Source organism: Pseudopodoces humilis, chromosome 2 (assembly GCF_049639895.1).
Source record: "Pseudopodoces humilis isolate 2021_Gansu_Grassland_sample_001 chromosome 2, ASM4963989v1, whole genome shotgun sequence".
In the NCBI taxonomy this organism is placed as follows: Eukaryota; Metazoa; Chordata; class Aves; order Passeriformes; family Paridae; genus Pseudopodoces; species Pseudopodoces humilis.
The window spans coordinates 102,817,295-102,839,551 of record NC_142201.1 but is presented as its reverse complement, the minus strand read 5'-3'; the positions used below and the strand labels follow the sequence as shown (position 1 = coordinate 102,839,551).

General features: G+C 46.7%; 1 protein-coding gene across 2 annotated transcripts in view; it reads right to left on the bottom strand.

Moving 5' to 3' along the window:
• The window catches only part of CLPB (ClpB family mitochondrial disaggregase), a 73,962-nt gene that overhangs the window by 47,207 nt on the left and 4,498 nt on the right, over positions 1 to 22,257 (bottom strand). For both annotated transcript variants that reach the window (XM_005524138.3, XM_014253517.2), the window contains exon 3: positions 11,168 to 11,254. In XM_005524138.3, coding sequence (XP_005524195.3) covers positions 11,168 to 11,254 — 87 coding nt within the window. The remainder of the gene's footprint in view (positions 1 to 11,167; positions 11,255 to 22,257) is intronic.

Below are 22,257 nucleotides of genomic sequence, written 5' to 3'. Positions count from 1 at the left end.
CTCCAAAAGTCCTGGGGAGAGGCTTTGGGCAAGGGCCTGAAGTGACAAGACAACAGGAGTGGCTTCCCACTGACAGAGGGCAAGGTTAGGTTGGATATTGGGAAGAAAATCTTGTCTGTGAGGGTGGTGATGCTCTGGCACAGGCTGCCAGAGAAGCTGTGGCTGTCCCATCCCTGGGAGTGTTCCAGGCCAGACTGAGGCTTATACAAATTGATCTAGGTGTCCCTGCCCACAGCAGGGGGTGGAATGACATGGGCTTTAAGGCCAAACAATCCTGTGATTCTGTGACTCTATGACTAGAACTTTACAGTTCTTTTAGACACTGTAAGGGGCCCTAAGGTGTCCCTGAAACCTTCCCTTTGCCAGGCTGAGCAACCCCAGCTCTCCCAGCCTGTCTCCAGAGCAGAGGTGCAACAGACCTTGGAGCATCTCCTTGGTGTATGCTGGGCTGACTCCAGCAGCTTCCCATACTTCTGACATTGGACCCCAGAGCCAGATGCAGCTCTGCAGGTGGGGTCTCATCTGAGTGGAGCAGAGGGTCAGAAGCTCCTCCCTTGCCCTGCTGCCCATGGAGCTACGAATCAGTCCAGGACATGCTGGATTTTGGGCTGCCAGCAAATGTTGCACATTAATAACATGCTGCAGCAGGACAGAACACACTGGATGCACTACCCAGGCAGTTTTGGTATGGAACTCCTCATTCTCTGCTTCTGAATCCAAACAATCATCAGGCCAGAATTAGATTTCTCACTCCTTCTGAAAGCAACTTGAAGCCAGTTAATTCTTAATTTTTTTTCCAGCGTGTAGGCTTCCCATGACAACTAGACAGTAACTCATTTGTTAGCATTCATCACCAGTGACATGGCTGACAGGCTGACAGCAATGTGCACCACAGCCTGACATGTACCTGCAGGCTGTGGCTTGTCAAGTCACATCTGGAATTTAACTTAAGCTCCTCTTCCATTTACCCTATAAATGCATTAGCAGAATCAAAGGTGGTTATTTTATCATTTGAGCATGGTATAAGAGAGGCCAGCTTCTTACCAGCACTGGTGCACTCCTCACCATAGGCAGTCACCTCTAGTGAGCACAGCACCAGGACTGGGGACAGGAGATAGAATCGTGGAATTGTTTAGGTTGGAAAAACCCTGTAAGACCAGCGAGTCCAACTGTTCCCCCAGCACTGTTAAGCTCACTGACACCCAGAAAACAGAATAGATTTTCCCAACAATGTTAGAGTGAATACAAAAGCAAATCTTTACTTGAAAACTTTCAGGTACACAGTGTGGCAAAAAATTGCATGTGATATAATAATTCTACAATTTTTTAAGGTTAGTTGATTAGTACACTTATCATATATTGCCCAATTAAAAGGTCAGTTGTTTAGGTAATATTTCCTGGGGTCTTGCTCCACTGGAAGCAGTCCAGAGGTTTCTTTTGCCCCACTTTTGTTACATCTGGCTCAGATTATGGCTGGAAAAGAGAATGTCCTGGTAGCTGGTTCTCTTCTTGGAATAAGACTAAACAATACTTAGGAATGTGTTTATAACATTAGCTTATTTTTCCTAAATGTAGGAAGGAAAGATAAGAGAAGTACTAGAAGCTACATCTATGCTTTAGTAATCTACAAAGCTATAAATATATGAAAAATATAAAAAAGCTAAACATCTTAGGTATCATTTCCCCCTAAACTACATCCCCATGTCAAACATCCAAATATTTTTATACCCTCCAGGAATGGGAACTCCACCACTCCCCTGGGCAGGCTGTACCAGAGCTGGACAACCCTTTTGGGGAAGAATTTTTCCCAATACCCAACCTAAACTTCCCTTGGTGCAACCTGAGGCTGTTTCCTCTTGTCCTGTCACTTGTTACCTGGGAGAAGAGACTGACCCCCACCTGGCTCCACTCTCCTTTCAGGCAATCCCTGTGAGCATACAGAGCTCATTTACATCTGTATTCCATTTATATCCATATTTCATTTACATCCACATTTCAACAATGTCATTTGTTCTATAAGATTTAGGTTAACAGTTTCTGGCTCTTATTCTGCAAACACCAATTTCCAATTATGACCCTTCCCCTTTTCAGTCATCAGAAGCATAGTACAATGCACAGGTTCTTGAGTGGATTGAGTTGCACAGCCATGATCATATTAAGATACCTTATGACTTAGAACAGGCACTAAGGATGGGCATCACAAAAACCTGGAATGCTTTGGGTTAGATAGGAACCTTAAAGCTCATCTCATTTTGATCCCCTGCTATGGGCAAGGACACCTTCCACTAGACCTGGTTGCTCCAAGCTCCATCCCATCAAGCCTGGAACACTTCCAGGAATGGAGCAGTTACAGCTTCTCTGAGCAACCCATGTCAGGGCCTTACCATACTCACAAGGATGAATTTCTTCCCAATATTCCATATAACTCTGTACTCTGCCAGTGGGAAGCCACTCCCCCTTGTCCTATCCCTCCAGGCCCTTGTCCGAAGTCCCTCTCAAGGTCTCTTGGAGTCAATTTAGACACTGGCAGGGGCTGTAAGGTCTCCCTGGAGCCTCCTCTTCCTCAGGCTGAACAGCCCCACCTCTCTCAACCTCTCTCCAGCCCCTGGAGCATCTCCATGGCCTCCTGTGTATTTGCTCAAACAAGCTGACATCTTTCTTAATGGTAGATCACCTCATCTACTTTCAGACGTCAGCACTGGAAACCATAAAGCCCAGAGCAGCCTCTCATCCCAGGAGTGCTCAATCCCTGCCACACAAATCTCTTCAATGAGCCTGAGTTTTCCCTCAGTTCACTAAGTAGCTTTGATCTTGTTTGAAGGGTCAGTGCGTGAGATAACCCATGATCTTCAGTACAGTTCCAGTGAGACATAACCTCTCTGTCTCATCCTCAGGCCTCTATGGTGGTGCAGCCCCTGCCCTACTCCCAGGCCATACTATGATCTGAGAATGGACAATGTGATGCCAGGGAAAAGACACTGATCCAAATACCTGCTCCATGTGGAGAAGAGACATGTCTACATTGTCTTGCTACACTACTCCTTAAGGCCATGTCGGTGAGGACATCCCATTTAGGAGTGCCACAATAAGCCTATAGATCCTTCTGGACTTCCTTAGGAGCGCTGATAAGGCACAGGGCACAAAATGTATCCTGGAACTCCTTCAGCACCTCTAGGAAGGGCTGCTCAGCATGCCTAGCTCTACTCTCACCCCTGCTGCAGAACTCAGACCTTTACCACTGCCCTCTATGGTGGCAGCAAAATTCAAAGCAAGGAAGCCATCTGTCTGCAAGAAAAGCCCTGTGAGGCCAAGTGTGTGGCCTTGGACATCCAAAATGGTAGTCACAGGCCACCAGCCCAGGCTCTCCCACCTCTGGTCATTAAGTAGGTCAGACCTACCCTTGGCATCTGTCTGGCACTGTGCCATCTGTCAAAGGCTGTGGAACAGAGGGAGATGCACCACATTCAGTCTTTCTAGTTGGGAAAGCTCTAGCACAGGTCACTGATCTGTGTAAAGTTCTTCTGGAAGATCCAGTGCTGGACTCCTCTGGAAACATCCTGCATCTCCAGTACTTGGTGCTACTGTGGTCAACCCAGTCATCAAGGTAACTTCATCAAAGACCTTGAAGAGGAGGTCTCCCATGAAATCAGGAGGTGCAGGATGGAAAATGGTAGGGCAGGTTGTGTCTTGTTGTTTTATGGGATCTGTATTGACAATCTCCATATTGCTAGAAATGGACATCTACCTACTGAACAGAAACCATCATAGAATCATTGAATCACGGCTTTCAAATCCCTCCAGGGAAGGGGCCTTCACCACTGCCCTGGGCAGCCTGTGACAGGGCTGGACAACTCCTTCAGGCAAGAAATTATGTGCTGCAATTAAGCCTTTGATGATCTTGTCCTAGCAGCTGACTTACTGTGATCCTTGCAATCAGGGCTTTTCCAGCATCCCCACCAGGCAGCTGAGCCTCACAGATCACTCAAGTCCTTGGAAGTACAGCTTCTGATATGGTCAAACCACCCTTCTGGGACACCACTCTCATGGCTATCACCACCAAAGAGATCCCTCTACTTCAATTCTAGCTTACAGGCTATGATATACCTTCCAGTCCCTGAATCTGTCTCATTTTAAGGGAAATGATCCTAATTCCCAGTGAAGGACTTCAATCCAAAACATTGTGGCCCATGATTGAGCTACAGGTACTGAGTGAGTCATATGGCAAAACAGGATGACTTATCATTTTCTTGATAACTCTATCCATCTGCCTTTCCTGCCCTCAGTGACTACATTGAAATGAATGTTCTTCCCAGACACTCCATCAGATGCTACCTCTATGTGCTCTCAGATACTCAGGAAGCTCTGTCCTTTTCATCCACTGCCTACAGGTTTAGCACTCTTCTCTGGGAAGTGACCTTCTGTGAGAAGTTGAGCAGAGGATCATAACTGCTAGATGCACGGTGGTCTGAGAGTGATCCAGCAGGTGGTAGCAGCAGAACTGCTCTACTCTCTCTGCACCATATTCCCTATGGTAAGAAACATTTCCATAGCTCTTACGATGGCCTAGAGGCTCAAGTTTAATAATAAACACTGATATCATCATTTCCTGGCAAAATCTGCTGTGCCAAAATCCTGTCACTAGTCTAATAACAACACATCACACATCCAGCCTTCCATCTTTCAATCTCATCTCCTGCTTTTGGGATGTGCTGACCCCTCCAGGCACTTGTCCATCAGCCAGACTCCTGGAGTCACAACTATTGATTGTACCTATCCAATTTGCAGGTAATGGGGCATTTAAGCAAATTACCCTGTAGGAAAGGTAACAGCACCATGAAAATGTAAAGAAACTGTACTCAGTAATGCAAAGCATATGAATGTTCCTGGAAAAAAGGAAGTGACTTGCAAAATCAGGTGATTAAAGGGGCTCCAAGGGAGCTGGAGAGAGACTTTGGACAAGACCCTGGAGTGACAGGACAAAGGGGAATGACTTCAAAGTGACAGAGGGCAGGGTTAGATGGGATATCGGGAAGAAATTCTTCCCTGTGAGAGCGGTGAGTCCCTGGTACAGGTTGCCTACAGAAGCTGTGACCGCCCCATCCCAGCAAGTGTTTGAGGCTTGGTTGGATGGATCTTAGAGCAACCAGGTCTAGTGGAAGGTGTCCCTGCCCATGGCAAGTGGGCTGGAAAGAGATGAGCTTTAAGGCCCTTCCAAACCCAAACTCATCATGAGTGAGTTTCAAATGAGGGATTCTCTGGCACCTACACTTTTTGTGTTCCTCCTCTTGCAGTGAGGCACTGGGGCAGAACAACACCCCACGCCAGATCCTAGCAGGAGTGGAATGCCACTGTCCAGCTAGGCTGCTCCAGCTTCCCTCCATAACTCACCTGTGCTCAACAGCCTCAACAAGCTGAGTTTTAATTTGCTGATCAAGTTTTGATTGGATTAGAGGTAGAGCCTATTCATCAGCATAAATATAAATCTAAATTGACCCTGGTTATGACTCAGAGGGCAATGCTGAACTAGAGTTGGCTGGGCAGTTCAATCGATTGGGGAAAGTGCTTTCTGCTTGTAATGGCTGGACTAACATATTGTTCAATAAATAAATACATATACACGATACAGGGGGTGGGGAAATCAATGGTGAGATGGTGGGAGGTGACTGGGGCTGCATCAAGAGAGACGTTGTGCCTGGACCAAAGCGTCGACAGCTGGGGTTGGTGAACCAAGAAGCCTGGTGATCCCCATGACCGTGTGTTATCAGCACAATGCAAACGTCTGGGCGGGTTTTGATACGCGGCTGCCCTGAGCTTTGGCAGGAGCCACATGTCCTGCCTGGACACAAAGATCCTTGTGTGGTTATATCTTAATTGTGTAAAACTCAGCACAGCAGGAAGGCTGGCAGGAACTGTTGCTCAGATGAGGCTAAATAGGGATGTGTGCCTTCCCAGGAGCATGTTTACATCTACCTATGGCACAGAAAGCCAGGCAGCCGCAGCAATCCCTCACACAGTGATGTATTATTATTAACCCAAACGAAAATAACCAACTCCTCAAAAAGGGATAAAAAGGGATTATGGAATCTGAAACATGGAAAAAAAATAAATCTTGAAGGGTAGTAATTGTTGGATTGTTCAGTTTTCTTTAAGAGTGTGACATGGGTGAATCATCTTTCAGAGGTACGGTGAAGGCACATAAGGGAGTTGAGGAGTGTTAGAAGCCCTGCTCTGTGCCTGGAACAGTAAGAAAATCTGAAAAGAAGCCATTTCTGTGGCTTGGAGAGGTGCAGGAACCTGCTAAATTGACAGTATCACATTGTGCCTGAGTTGCAAGACATCAGATGGTGTTCATCCCTGAAAAGAGGGGTGTTTGTGCCCAGGGGTCTGAGATGGGGGCACTGCCAAGGCAGAGGCATGAGTTAACAGCTGCAGGAACAGCCAAGGGGTCACTGTTCATCAAAAACACCCAGAAAAGGAGTGGCTGAAAGCCACTTAAAGCTTTAAGCTTAAACCTTAGACTTCAACTTTTTCACCTAGTGACTTAAGAAAACTCGCTAATTTACACACACTCTTAGTTTTTCTATTTAACAGTTGTTTTCATGGTGTTATATAAAATTCGGTGCTTTCTTGGATGTCACAGGCAGGTATCAAAGATAAGGGCACATACTCTATGCCTCTGACTCCACCAGAGAAGGGCGAGGGATGAGATGAAGCCATGTTGGGCCAAGCCCTACTAGTTCTGGTTCCATGCTAGAACCTCTGACCCGCAGATCCTTTGATCTACACAGAAAGGCAGAGAAGGAAAAGGAGAGCTGAGGCTCAGGGAAGAGTCACTTGACATGGATCATTCACGAGGAAAGGTGTTGAGAAGCAAAGGTGAAGAAACGCAAAGAGATGCAGACCTGAAGAGGAAGGTAGAAGAAGAAGAAAGGGTGTGTAGGAAGCCAAAGCTGCAAAAAGAAAATGAAGATGAGTAGATGATGTGGGGAAGAGTCAAGACGAATTTGGAGGCTAAAGTCCCCAGTGAATCAGAAAGACAAAGCTAAACATGGTCTGACAGTGCGCTTTCACAAACCCAAGCCCTGGGCTGATTCCACAGCATGGGCAGCAGCGAAGGGGAAATTCTGACTCTCTGCTCCTCTGCACCTGCAGTGCTGGCTCCAGCTCTGGGCCACCCAAAATCAGAACGATGTGGAGCTACTGGAGTGAGTCCAGAGGGGGACAAAATGATGCTCCGAGGGCTGGAGCACTTCTGCCCAATTAAAACATGAGTATTGCTGCTGTTGCTACTGTGAAAGCCATTATGGACACTTGCACAGGCTTGAACTGCACTTGAACTGGATTCTGAGAAAGGAATCCCTATGAATGCAACCAGGTGCTCCTCCCCACCACCTGAGCCATGAAGAAAACTTTGGAAGCCCTAATATCATAGAATCACAGAACCATTTAGGTTGGAAAATCCCTCTGAGATCATTGAGTCCAACTATTCTCCCAGTACTACCAAGGTCACCACTAAACTTTGTCCACGAGTGCTACATCCAATATGACTTTTAAATCCCCCCAGGGATGGTGACCCCCACCACTGGCCTGGACAGTCTCTTCCAGGGCTTGACAATATTTTCAGGTTTGGAATTTTCCCTAATAGCCAACCTCAAGCTCCCATGGCACAATTTGAGGCTGTTTCCTTTTTTCCCTGTCCCTTGTTACCTGGAAGAAGAGACTGACCCACATCTGGCTCCACCCTCCTGTCAGGGAGTTTTACAGAGTGAGAAGGCTGCCCTGAGCCTCCTTTTCTCCAGGCTGAGGCCCCCAGCTTCCTCAGCCACTCCTCATCAGATTCATGCTCATGCTCCAGCTTCAGAATTGCTGCTCAGGAGTTGTGCCAATGTGGTTGAATGGGAGCAGAAGCAGGTTCCAGTGATTTTCAGAACTACTCAAACTTATCCCACAGGGACTCAGACTTCCCATGCTGCTCTGTGCCTTAGTTTTCCCTACCTCACAAGTAGTTCTCTACCTCAGAGGAGGTGGAGAAGATGACTTGATATTTCACCGTCACTTTATTTCTGTGGAAATGATAAAAGCCGTAGTAGCTGATAACTGGATATAACAAAAGTCACTATGCTACAAAATACAGACATACAGCTAAAGTCCTACCTGCTTTGGGGTTTCATTTATGATAGCTTGATTGCTTATTTTAACAAATGCACAAACCTCACAAAGCTCTGAGTATGCATTTGATTAAAGCTTAAATACTAAAAATATGCCAATGCTATGGTAATTCCTGCAGCAATGGGAATTACAGCATAAAACCTTCCTTTGCTGCTGTAAACATTGTCACAGCTGATGTGTCTTTAGCCCACGACCCAGTGACAACCTGTATCATCATGGAGCCAAAGAATTTGGATGTTGACTCTGTGTCATCTCAAAAAGGAACCCTAAATGTCTGTCTCCACTAGAGACTCCCCTCACAACTCTATCTCCCCTCCCAGGCAGACACCAGTCTCCTCTTGGAGACTATCCAAGATAGTCTATCCATGGGAATATTGCAGAAAATTCTTAATGCCTCCCCACATTTTTTGATACAAGACATTTCCAAGAGGAAGATGATCACTGTTTTGCTGTAAAAAGAAAAGACGGACCCCAAACTTGCCTTCTAGCACACTGGATTTCATCTTAGTAGTGTGATGGCAACTGACAGAAATCATTAAAGCAGTGCCTCTGGAATTAAATTAAACAGATGGACTGGGGCTGTCTAATTGGAAGAGAGAGGGCTGTGGAAATTGGGAAACATGACAAAGCTAAAGGACAGGTCACAGAAATCTCCAGCACGCAATGGAGACTGAAAACGTTGTTCTTCTCTGGAAAACACCTTTGGAAAGGCAGTAATCTGAGGATGAAGGCTTCCTTTTTCTTAGATGAAAACACTCATTTCAGTTCTCAGCAACCCAGCCCTTCAAAACCATGCTGAGGAACCTGTGCAGGTATCAGCAGCCATGAAAGAGGAAGTGGTGAGAGAGCCAGTAAGTTAAACATTGGAATGACCTTGATCTTTTTGCAGGCAAACAGTACCTGTAGGTCCAGCTCAGCTGGCTGCACCTCGGCCATCTCTGAGCTAGGGACAGCCCAGCTCACCTCTCCAGAGGCTGCTGGTCTGAGGGGCTGAGGATCAGAAGTCGTAACAATTTCAAATCCATCACATCGGGTGGATTACACAAGCAATTGGACCAGGGGGGATGGCGTCACACTGTCAGAGGGCAGGGTTAAAAAGGGAAGCAATTCTACCTTGAGAGGGTGGTGAGGCCCAGGCACAGGCTGCCCAGAGAAGCTGTGGCAGCCTCATCCCTGAAAACGTTCAAGGCTGGGTTGGATGGGGCTTGGAGCAACCTGGTCTAGTGGAAGGTGTCCCTGCTCAGAGCAGAGGGGTGGAAGTGGATGATCTTCAAGGTCCCTTCCAACCTGTGATTCTGAGATCAGTTGATGTGTCTGGAGAAAGCAGATTTAGAGCATAACCTTTTACAGAGGGACCACACTCTACAAACAAAACCATCCTGCATCCTTGTGCCTCTGACTCCTCCCTTCCCCATACACCCTGGCCACATCATCTAGTTTCAGATACACAGTTCACCCTGTGGACTAGGTCCATTAGGAAACAATTTGTAAGGAATTTCAAGCTCTCTGTGGTCATGTACCAGCTCAATGCATTTCCCACTCTGCACTGTGAACAATTCTAGAAAGAGGACCAAGGGCCAAAACTTGTCTGGCACAATGCCAGAGCTGTTACATACGGAATACTGTCTGCATTTATGTTTACCTCCAGAAAGGATAGAATCAGAGTCGTAAAGGTGGGAAAAAACCTTTAAGATCATCAAGTCTAACAGTATCTAATTACTCTTCTGCTATATGGAGACAAGTTCCACTGAGCTTCAGGTATTCAAGGTCTTCTTAATTTTCACTTTAAGTCAGTATGCATCTAAAATTTGGGAAAAAATAAACAGAATTTGCCCAACACAGCCAAGCCCTTTTTTCTTTTGGCCAGGTACACAGACAGATGTGGTGATGGCTCTGCCCTCTCAGCAGGGACCATCCTGGGGTCCACACATTTTTTACTGTCAAGATGTTTTTATTAGCATTTCCACTTGATTTTAGGCCTGATTTTAGGTAATTATTGTCCCATGAACAGCCTTTCTCCCTGTCTCCCCTTAGCCTCTGCAACTCGGGAAGTCCTGTTCTGCTTCACCAGTCACTCGGAATGGTAAACAGTCGTCACACTCTGCTGCTGACCATTGTCCACTGGGAAAGGTGGGAGGCTCCCAAGCCCATCCCTTCATGGACAGGCAAATAACAGGGCCCGTTGCTGCTCGGACATCAAAGTTAAACAAACATTTGCAAGCCCCCACCTCTGGGCCTGTTTTAAGGAGCTCCCTGAGGAGGTCACGACTTTCAGCTTGTCATAGCACACATCAAAGTTTGCACCACACACGAACTCAGCACATGGACTGGAATAGTGTCACCCGAGAGCGGATATTCAGCCATTGTGCACTGCTTTAATCCTGTGTTTTCCCAAGTAATTAAGCTTTTTTGCTTATGAACTTGTGACTAAGTAAAGCATCCCTGAGAGGTTGTAACATCAAAGCTCATTCTCCCGTCTGTCCCACATTTTCCAAAATTGGATTTCTTTTTTTCTTTTTTTTTTTTCCTTAAATAAAAAAAAATCTAATTGAATTTAGTTGTAGACTGAATATATTTAGGAGTGTCTTTAAAAGGTTACAAGAAGCCAGAGTGATCATCATGGGAACTGTGGAGCAAGGGCACAGCATTCAACCCCAGCTACAGCCTCACCAGTGAGAAGGGATGGGACAGCTCTTATGGGAGTGATTTTGGCTGGTGGGGTACCCACCACAATGACATCACACAAGTACGGACTCATCCGTGGTCAAAACCTGAGAGCTGCTGTGGAATGGCACCATCAGTTCAGCTGTAACATCTGTGGGACTGGGGGGCAGCCTGCCCTGATCTGTCACACCATGTACTGGGCATAAGGAGAGTGACAAGGTCACTTATGTTAAGCTCCACAGCACATCGCAAACTTTATGGGAACTCTCTACAGAGCTCAGTATGACTTTAGGAAAAAACTGAAGTGAGTCACCACGATGTCACATGCACATACCTGGAGTTCCTGCTGATGGCTGCCACCATGAGAGCTGTCCAGCCAAGCTTGTGCCTTGCGTTCACATCTGCGCCTTCTTCCAACAACCTGGAGAACGAAGAGATATGGTCAGGAAACAGATACGAAAAGAGCACCCAAGCATCCCCGAGCTAATGAGGGAAAGCAGAATGTTTTACTGTGCAGGCAGCTGTTCCTAAACGGAAGACCCAACATAAAATTGATTCAATACAGTTCTCAAAGGTGACCAAACTTAAACAAACATCCAGGTGATGGACATCCCACTCCCTTCAAAGGCTGCAATGCCAACATCTTGTTTTCTGTATTGTTTGTTTGTTTATTTATTCTGTTCAGTCAAATTCCCGAAGAACCAATCAGTAGCAAAACTGATAAACCCAAATTCCAATGACATTTGAATCCTTTGGCTGCAAAGCACCCATTAAGCTTCAGAAGCAGTTCAGTGGACCTCCAAAGCCCATGCGATCTGCAGATACTTTGCAGTTTTCTCATACAGCACAAGAACAAATAAGACAACCCCCAAAAATACTAGAAACCAAACTATCCTCATGTCTCCAAAATTTTCTCAGCTTTTTCAAGATAATGGCAAGGGACAGGTTCTTGCAGCAGATACTTTAGCTCAACCTGAAACACGTGCTAAACTGGACAGTATGGAATGATAGTTCTCTCCACACCACAAAGAAGAAGGGAAGTTCAGAACTGAGACACAAATTTTACAGCGCTCAAGTTAAATGAAACAAACTCTAAACCCTGCATGTTCAAGTCATAAAATCATACAAAGATTCACAAAAGGGTTTGTGCTAGAAGGGACCTTGCAGATCATCTTGTTCCATCCCCTCTGCCAAAGGCATGGACACCTTCTGCTAGAACTGGTTGCTCCAAGCCCCATTCAAGCTGCCTTGGACACTTCCAGGGATGGGGCTGCCACAGCTCCTCTGAGCAACCTGTGCCAGGGCCTTACAACCCTCTCAAGGAAGAACTTTGCCATATCTAATCTAGATCTTTCCTCTGCCAGTTTGAAGCCATTTCCCATTGTCCTGCCACTGTCTGCCTGTATAAAAGGTCCCTCAACACAACCAAATCCATGATTACAAATCCATTTTTCTTGCAGGAGCAAGGTGCTGCCAGTATCAAGACAGGGCAGCCATGGGTCAGGCTTTAGAAAGCAGGGTGGACCATGCAGGAGTCAGCAGTTCTCTGCCCCTTGGTTTATCCTTTTTTCACAAATTAAGGCTTTTTCATCTTATGTGTGAGGCTGTCCCTGCACAGTGCATCCTCCACACTGGTATAACAAGGAAGACATGTCATTAATCTCCTTGCTGGGAGAGACACAAGTGAACACACCAGCCATGTTCCACCCGTGCAAGCACCACACTTGAGAGTCTTGAAATTCCACCCAGAATTCCAGGCAAGGAAGTCAAATTCAGGTGTGACTGCTTACGTGCACTGAACAAGTCAGATCACCTCTTTAAGGAATTGGAGAGGTAAACATCCGAACTCAGATAGCCTTTCCAAATTCCTTGCTCTTGGTCTGCTCCGTTGGCAACGCTGTCAGGTGGTTAAGAGTGCTGGGATGGAATGAGTAAAAAGGAGGTAAATGAACCATATTCCCCCTCTTACAGTTGGAAAAAAAAAAAGAAAAAAGGCAAGCAAAAATGCTGGTTGAGGGAACACTCACAGCTATATCCAGGGTGTCTTGCCAACCTTCCTCCACCTCATCGGAAAACTTCACAGTGGTTTCACTAGAAACTTATCCCAAGGAACAAATACACTCATACACTGAGACACCTGGGGTGTTCAACCTAAATGAGAGAAGGCTCTAGGAGAACTTAAGAGTCCCTGTCAGTGCCTAAAGGGGCTCCAAAAGACCTGGACAGGCTTTGGACAAGGGCTTGGAGTGACAGGACAAGGGGGAACAGCTTCCCACTGACAGAGGGCAGGGTTGGATGGGATATCAGGAAGAAATTCTTGGATGTAAGGGTGGTGAGGCCCTGGTACAGGTTGCCCAAAGAAGCTGTGGCTGTCTTATCCCTCAGAGTGTCCAACACCAGGCTGGACAGGGCTTCTGGCACCCTGCTCTAGTGGAAGGTGTCCCTGCCCAAGGCAGAAGATGGTCTTGAAGCTCCCACCCAACCAAACCTTTCAATGCTATGGTATGATAATCCTAAAGTTATTTCTAACCAGCAATATCTGGTTGCCTGAACTTTGTCTGATATTCTGGACATAGCTGAACACAGTTCACCCCACTGACCGAAGAAACCAGCCAGATAAACATCATCTGAATAAAAAGCCTGTAATAAAAATTCCTCTCCAGTTGAACCACCTGCCTTATTTGACAGAGACTGGGGCTTGAGAGCCAACAGGCAGATGGCTTCAGCCAAGCTCTAAGCAGAAGCATGTTGGTGAACTCCTCTGACTCAAGTGGTGGTATGATACACAGGTAATGGGTCTGGCTGGACAATGTGACCACCCTTTTTTTGACAGAAGGAGTGGTGAGCACTAGCACTGTGGTTCTGGATGCTCTGAACTGTTCATCCGTACTTGGACAGAGACCTAATAGCTGAAAGACTAGAATCAAAACTGGCAGCCTTCATTTGTATCTCCCAGCTGTGATTCAGGAGCCTGTGACCACTATAATGATCATAGCACCAACAGAAGGTTCATGCTTTCTTTACCAGGGTTACAATTTAAAGTTTAATGGTAATGAACTGTCAGGTCAACAACAGGACCTTGGTCCAAAGAAATTTGACACTTGAGGAACAAATTTTCACACAGAATCCGTATCAGATCCAATTTTTATTTCTTTTTTCTATGCAGTTTAATACCTGAAGAACCACCCAGCAGACAGAGAGCAGGGATGATTCACCTACAGTCTTATGGGGATTTGGATCTACACAGCCCTGCACATGGCTAACACTGGTCAAGCTGCAGCTCCTGCATTATTCAGTGGCCCAGTAAACTCATCTGCAGAGTTGCACAAGAGCAACCTTGGCCCCCTCATAGGGTATGGCATAGAATTATGGAATCATTTGGTTGGAAAAGCCCCTCTAAGGCCATTGAGTCCAACCATTCCCCCAACACTGCCAATCTCACCACTAACCTATGTCTCCAAGTGCTATATCCACACATCTATTAAATCCCTCCAGGGATGGGGATTCCACTACTGCCCTGGGCAGCCTGTGCCAGGGCTGGACAACCTTTTCTATGAAGAATTTATTAAAATATCCTTATGCTTTCTCCTTCTGCCAGTACTACATCCCTGCAAGTGAATGTCAGGAGCATGTTGCCAGTTCTGCTGCCTGAAGAGCACTCTCAGACAACAGAATGCTGAAAGAAGAAATATCCCTGTGCAGCCACAGAGCTTTCTGTCCTGGTGAGGCCGGATGTGCCCAGACACATAGAGGATAGCAGATTGCTATCTTCAGAGATCAGCTCCTTTTGCAGCTCCACTTACAGAGGTGTTTGCACTCACAACAGAGATAAGGTAAGATAAGCCTGACTCAGACCCATGGCCACTGCTGGTCACACCATCCCCTGCTCCAGCTGGAAGGATACTGCCTGGGGGAGAAATCCACACCACAGCTCCATCTGTGCTACCATGTGTGCCATGTCCTCTGCACAGGCACAGGGAGCTGCTCCCTCAGCTGGAAAACTGTTCACTTGCTGCCACTGCAGGAACAAACTCCACACTCACTCCCCCAGACCCTAAGGAGCCATTCCCACCAGCACCAGAACTCAGGGAGTGCTGGTCAGGATGCTGCAATGGCAGAGAACTTACCGTCTCCCCCGACTCACCCCAACTGCTTCCAAAAATCCTTTCCCAGACATTGTGATGCCAAATCCCCTTCCTCTTGTCTCTCAGAGTGGTGTGGACCAACGTGCTTATTATTTCTGAATTTCATTGTACTTACTTGGCCATTTGAAAGTCCTTTGAAAGCAGTAACATTCACATCACCCCCTTCCTACAGCGTGTCACTGTGACAGCCTAATAGCCACAGAAAATCCAGGAAATAAAGGCATCTTGGTAACAAGGGAGAGGGAGCCTGAAAGAGGAACCCAGAAGGGGCAAGGTAACCCCAACACCAAAACTGCAGGTAAGAAGGTATCAGCTATGCCAGGATGGAGGCACACAAACTCCTTCAGGCTGGGAACTTTTGTCTGGCAATAAAAAAACAACACCAACCACTGATTAACATCCTCAGTAGAGTTTAATGAATGTAGTTTTGCAAAGTATCAGGCCCATTTACACTTGACCATAGTATTTATATGATTTTACATTACAGGGGCAGAGAGACCATCCTGCTCACCTTCTGCCAGCCCCTCGGTTACTTTGCTGCAAAGGGTCAGTCTAAATTTCATCTGTCATGAATTTTAACGTTTTATGGGAGGGTTTGGACTGGAAGTGACCTTGAAGATCATCCAGTTACAACCCCACTGTCACAACCAGGGACATCTTCCCTTAGACCAGGTTGCTCCAAGCCCCATCCAACCTGTCCTTGAACACATCCAGGGATGGGGCACTCATCCATCATACCCATGTGGATGGATATTTCTTCCCGGTATACAATCTAACCCTGCATTATGTCGGTGTGAAGTTAACCCCCTTTCTCCTGTTACATTTGTTTTCTCATAAATGGGACCTGCAGTGTAACTCTTCAGCATTTCCCTTTGAGACAAAGGACAGGACATCAACCCTTATTTAAAATGAAAAGATGATGTTTTAAACTAAAAGATGGGAGAATTACATTAGATATTGGCAAGAAGTTCTTCCCTCTGAAGTCGGTGAGGCCCTGGCACAGGTTGCCCAGAGAAGCTGTGGCTGCCTCATTCCTGGAAGTGTCCAAGGCCAGGTTGGACAGGTCTTGAAGCAACCTAATCTAGTGGGAGGTGTCCTTGTCCATGGCAAAAGGGCTGGGACTAGATGATCTTTAAGGTCCCTTCCAGCCAAAGCCATTCCTTATCCTGTGATTTTAGAATTCTCAAGGCACTTTGAAGCCACTGAAAAATACCTATGAACTTACTGAAAGGCTTTTTTCTCTACAGACACACTGGAAGGAGATACTGAATAATGAATTATGTTCATTCTTAAAAAACCAAAAATAACGGAAAATATCCTAGTCCAGCAGTCAAACCTGTTTAGTAATCATGCATCCAACAGGAAGGATGCTGGAGCCTCTCTTTTGGGATTAGGTTACAAACTTGGAGCAAAGGTATTAGGATCACTCAAATACTTTTCTGCTCAGTTCTGTTCTAGATCATCATAAGCATCTGGAATGCCACATCACTGAGCCCAGTGAGAGAATTACTTGTATCACATCATCTACCATAATATGCATTGACATTTCATTTAGGAGCTGAATTGCTTTTTTTTTTTTATTTTATTTTTGTTAAATCATTGCAAGATGCTCAGCAACTTAACAGATTTTCAGACAACTGAACTTTATGTTCAGGGTCTTCAGGCCCATCATTTATTTTTTCTCCGCCTGATTTAATGATATGACAATCGATAAAGCCACGACCACTGCTCAGATCCCAGACAGCCAAATGTATTTACCAGAAGGAGTACTTTATTTTAATTAAATAAAATCCTCTGATCAATGTTTAGGATGTTTATCCACATTTTAACCAAGTAAGATCCAGGACACTCACCTCCTAAGGAGTTTCTCACATGGATACAGCTCTATTAGCGCCATTTCCAGTGTTTCTCAAATGACAAACTGCTCCTTGACTGCAGTGGTGCCACCAAGATATCCCTGCCCATGGTGGGAGTTGGACTGGATGACCTTTAAAGGTCTCTTCCAACACAAACTCTTCTGGGATTCTGAGATTCAAGACCCGGCCAGGAGAAGAACCCTGAGTCAGAGCTGGTGTTTCTGGTTGGGGAAGTACTAATTTTTAAGGGATTTCAATAATTACTATTTTTTAATGGTTTTAGGGCAGAAAGCTGTCAGACAGCAGGGTTAGATTGAATATTAGGGATCATTTTTTTCCCTGTAAGGGTGGTAAGGCCCTGGCACAGGCTGCCTTAGGGAAGTTGTGCCTGCCTCATCCCTGTAAGTGTTCAAGGACAAGTTGGATGGGGCTTAAAACAACCTGGTCTAGTGGAGGGTGTCACTGTCCCTGGCAGAGGGTTGAAACTGGGTGAGCTTAAAGGTCCTTTCCAACCCAAACCACTCTGTGATTCCCTGATTCTACGAACGTCACTGTCTGCTCTGGAATTTGCTGGAGGAATTTGGGAAGAGCAGCACCTACTGCTTTGTGCATATGCCCTATTTTACCTCGAGACAGCAGCTCCCAAGGCCTCAGCACTTTGATCCTTGCAGAAGAGATAAAGAGCCCACATTGGCAGCAATGAGCCTTCTCCCCCCACTGCCCCCGGACAGATGTGCCTTCTATTCACCCCGCCACTGGGGTTCTGGGTGACTGACTCGGTGACACTGCTGAGCCCAGAGGGCATGTTTGAGTTTGTGCTCAGTGCCGGGAGCATGCCCAGCACTCCATCCTGACAGGTGGAGGAAGAGGAAGCTGGAAACTTGAACTTTTGCAACAACAATAGCTTCTGTTTCTCTCAGCCTCTTAAACATTTACCCCAGCCCTGTCCCAATATGTCACTGTTTAACTGCAGAGTGGGGGACACTCTCAGATGTGCTCACCCTCTTGGGAACTGCCCTCTGCTTTGCAGAAGAAGAGGGGAAGAAAACCATCCCAACTGAACAATATCTCAGAACATGAAAGCACAATCCCTGCTAGATTTTCCTGCCAGGAAGGGATCTGCTTGGACAGGAGGACACAGTGAGCTGCTCGAAACCCTTTGATGTGGCTGCTGTATTCTTGGAGAGAGCTCAAGGCTGTTTCTCACCCCTCACCATGTTTGCAGGGCCAGTAACACACCATGGTGCGCTGTGAAAATGGGAAGGGGAAGGGGAAGGGGAAGGGGAAGGGGAAGGGGAAGGGGAAGGGGAAGGGGAAGGGGAAGGGGAAGGGGAAGGGGAAGGGGAAGGGGAAGGGAAGGGGAAGGGAAGGGGAAGGGGAAGGGGAAGGGGAAGGGGAAGGGGAAGGGGAAGGGGAAGGGGAAGGGGAAGGGGAAGGGGAAGGGGAAGGGGAAGGGGAAGGGATTTCTCTGCAACTCTCATGGCAGGAAAGCTGCTCCCAGGACATGGGGGATCCTGGACGAATCCTGGTAACCCTAACCCTGACAGCACAAACAGGCCATGTAGAGAGGCCAGTGGCCCAGGAGAAACTCCTGGAAATAAATTTTCAAAATCAAAGGGAATATAAATATAAATATAAATCCAAGTTTCAGGAGGTAAAGCAAACTCCAAGAGGACAGCAGGTCTGGGGGCACAGAGGGTGGGCAAAATCACCATGGGTGAGAGCACACAGAACAGGGAAAGTCAAAGAGGTACAACCCAGGCATGAAAAGGCTAATACAGACATGTGAGTAGCTGTAGCTGCCCCATGCCTGTAAGTGCTTAAAACCAGGTTGGACAGGGCTTGGAGCAACCTGGATTAGTGGAAGATGTCACTGCTCATGGCAGGGGGCTGAAGTGGATGAGCTTCAAGATCCCCTCCAACCCAAGTCTGTGATTTGACAGTTGGCATCACCAGGCTTAGAAGAGAATGTGAAACCTTACATGGAGTAGCCCAAATTCAGTTGCCCCAGTGCAACAGCTGAGCTTGTATGCCAGAAAAATACCCTGCCAGCCTGCTCTGGTAGAGGCCAGCAGCATAAGTGGGAAATGAATCATCATTGTTTGCAGAGGAATTTGAGCATAATACAATAACTTCTGACAATCTGTTTCCACTGGAGGTGGCATGGATTACCTGCTCAACTTACTCTGCACAGGTCCGAGCTCAAGTGTCAGACTCCCTCATATCCACCAACATTCACAGTTTATGTGCTGTGTAAGCAAGTACTCAGCAAGTTTTTAACCCGCCGCCTGACACCTTCCAAGATGTCCCTTAACTCCTGAGCTTTGAGGAAAGTGGAATAGTTGCTTCCCTGGTTGTACAGGCCACATCCCTGCTGGTGGACTGCATCTCCTCCAAACCCAGAGCTGCGCAGAAGGCTGTCCTGCACTCAGCCCTGCTGATAAACATCTCCACTAACTGGAATTAACCCTTTGATGGTTCCCAGATGTATTCCAGACCTACAGAAACTCCCACACATCCAGGTGTGTTGGTATCTGCTTCTGCAGAGAGGGATCTGGGATTAAGGGGCTTTAAAGCAGTTTTGGAAAGAAGCATGAGATCTCCTGTCTCCCATGGTTGGCTTGGCACCGACTGCAGAGACACTGCTCTGTGACTCTGTGCAAACTCAAACAATCCTGGGAGGCCAAAATACACCAAGAAGCAGATGAAAAAGGGCAGTTTTGCAGCTACCTAGTACAGGAAAGCACAGCACACACAATACTTAATTGACAATATAAAGAAATCTGGGCTGTTGTATCTGCTCTGAATTCCTGAAGCCACAGGCCAAATCAAACTCAATAACCAGTAACAAAACTTCCAGTGAAACTCAGTCTTGGATAATTTGGTCATTTAGGAGAAAAGGTTAAAGGCAACATTTACATGATAAATGTCCTTTTATCCTAAAAGCTCTAGGTGTCTGTAACTCAGATACACACAGAAAAATGCAGGCTCAACATCATATAAATATGGAGCAATGGAAATAAATGGAATTATAAATCATCTCCCAATCCTGTTTCCAACCTGTCCTCACTACCACTACTGAAGACGTGTTCAGGACTGAGGTAAGGTACATGATGGCCATAATGCTCCAGAAGCCAAAGACATGACTCTTCTGCTCACCCTGCAAAGCATTCAGACATCCCTCCAGGCTCAGTCACAACACTCACAACTATTCTGTGAGAGAAGATGCTTCAACAGGTAACATGGGATACCAGCTCCCATAAGTCTTTCAATGATCTGATGTTCCAGGTAAGCAAAGCCTGACTCACAACAGAGGGATTTTTTACCCAGTCTCTGAATACAAATGCAGTCTCTGAATTCTTTAACAAACCCTTGAGCCAGGAAGCAAACAAAAGGTGTTGCTGTAACCCCAGTCCACCCCCCAAACTGGAGAGAATTGAAAGGGTTCCAGTTGGGAGAGACCTTAAAGCTCATCTTGTTCCTACTCCCTCCCATGGGCACGAACACCTTCCGCTAGACCAGTTGGTCCAAGCCCTGTCCAATCTGGCCTTGAACACTTCCAGGGACAGAGATGGGGGAAGTCTTTCTCAATGAGCTGTGCTGCTTACAAACAAGGGAGAAGAGACAAGCACAGTCTGGAGGAAGCAAAACTGTAATGAGTCAGAGCCAGGATGAGTGGTGCTGCTTGAAAATGGAGAGATCACTATGTGGGCCAATCAAGCCTAACTTAGCTGTTTTTGCATCTCTTCCACCTAAAAAATCAGCCTGGGGAGAGCAGATTCAGATGCAGCAACTGACATGGAGCTTCCTGCCCCACTGCCGTGTCTGTCTGGATCCCTGTGGGAGCAGGAGAGCACCTGGTCAGCTCCAGATCTCATTACCACACAGACTTGAGTGGCTGCCTGCTGTTAGGAATGAAGCTGATAACAGCTGTCTGACACATGCTCTGTGTCTCCATGAGTCACACTTGCACAGGGCTGAGGAAAACACTGCTCCATCATAGTTATCTGGTAAGAAAACTGCTCAAAGCCTGTGCTTTTGGGGTGGCTCACTAAGAAACAAAGCTGGAAGACAAAGAATCAATATTAATACTGAATATCAACACAAGTGGGATTGAGGTGGACATGTTTTATGCCTTTGCTCCTTGTTTTCCCTCCAAATGCACAGAACAAGTGAGGCTGAGGGAAATGATCTACATCAATTAGGTATTATATTTTGTGCTGGCTAACAGCATGAAGGGCTTGAAGGGAAGAGCTGGTTTGCCACATGCTCCAAAGAGGATGCTCTCAGAAGTTAGGGTGTTCTTTCAGCTCAATGAAGAATTCAGCCTCATTCCCTGCATTGAAAAAGTGCTTAAAGATGAGAAAACTTGGCTAGAAGCTCAGAGGAGCCCAATGGTAGAGGCAAGCCTACAGCAGAGGGGCTGGATTCAGCCTGTGGATATGCATTCTTCCTGCAGCAAGACAGGATGTGTATTCCAGTGAGGTCTGTCTGTTATGTCTGAAAGGCCTGCTCCTTCACTGCTTGGAATAATCACAGAACCATGGGATGGTTTGGGTTGGGAGTAACCTTAAAGTTCAGCTACTTCTAACCCCCTCTGCCATGGGAAAGGACTCCTTCCACTAGACCTTGTTGCTCCAAGAGCTGTCCAACCTGGACTTGAACACTTCCAGGGATGGGCAGCCAGTTTCTCTGACCAGCCTGTGCCAGGGACTCACAAACCTCACAGGAAGAACTTCTTCCCAGTATCTCATCTAACTCTGCCCTCCATCAGTTTGAAGCCATCCCCACTTGTCCTGTCACTCCATGCCCTTGGAGTCCCTCTTCACCTGTCATGCAGCTCCTTTAGACACCGGCAGGGGCTTCAAGGTCTCTCTAGAGCCTTCTCCAGGTAAACACACCAGCTCTCCCAGCCTGTCTCCAGAGCAGAGGGGCTCCAGCCCTTGAAGCATCTTCATGGCCCCCTCTGGGCTCACTCCAGCAGCTCCACAGACTTCTTATGATGAGGACCCCAGAGCTAGAATCAGTACTTCAGGCAGGATCTCATGATCTTCTTGGTACCTCCCACCCTCTCTCACATGGCCGTTTTCTACACTTTAGACTAAAAGATTGTATTTCCTAGTAACTGTATTCTGATGTTTTCATGTGTAGAGAGGGCTATGAGCAGCTGTCAGCTGAAGAAGGCACTTGGGAAAGATCAGCACTCCACTTCAAACAAGCCTGAAGCTGTATAAGAAACACCAGCACAGCCTCCCCTCTCCTGACAGCCCAGGGGACAGCACAGGCAGAGAACAGCAGTGTGGTGAGGACAGGTCATGTTCCATGGATGGTTGCCCAGCTGGATTGTCGCACTCCCACCCTGTCAAGGCTCAATTTGGACTTTACCCCTTGCAGGTGGAGAGAGCATTGAAGATGAGACTCTG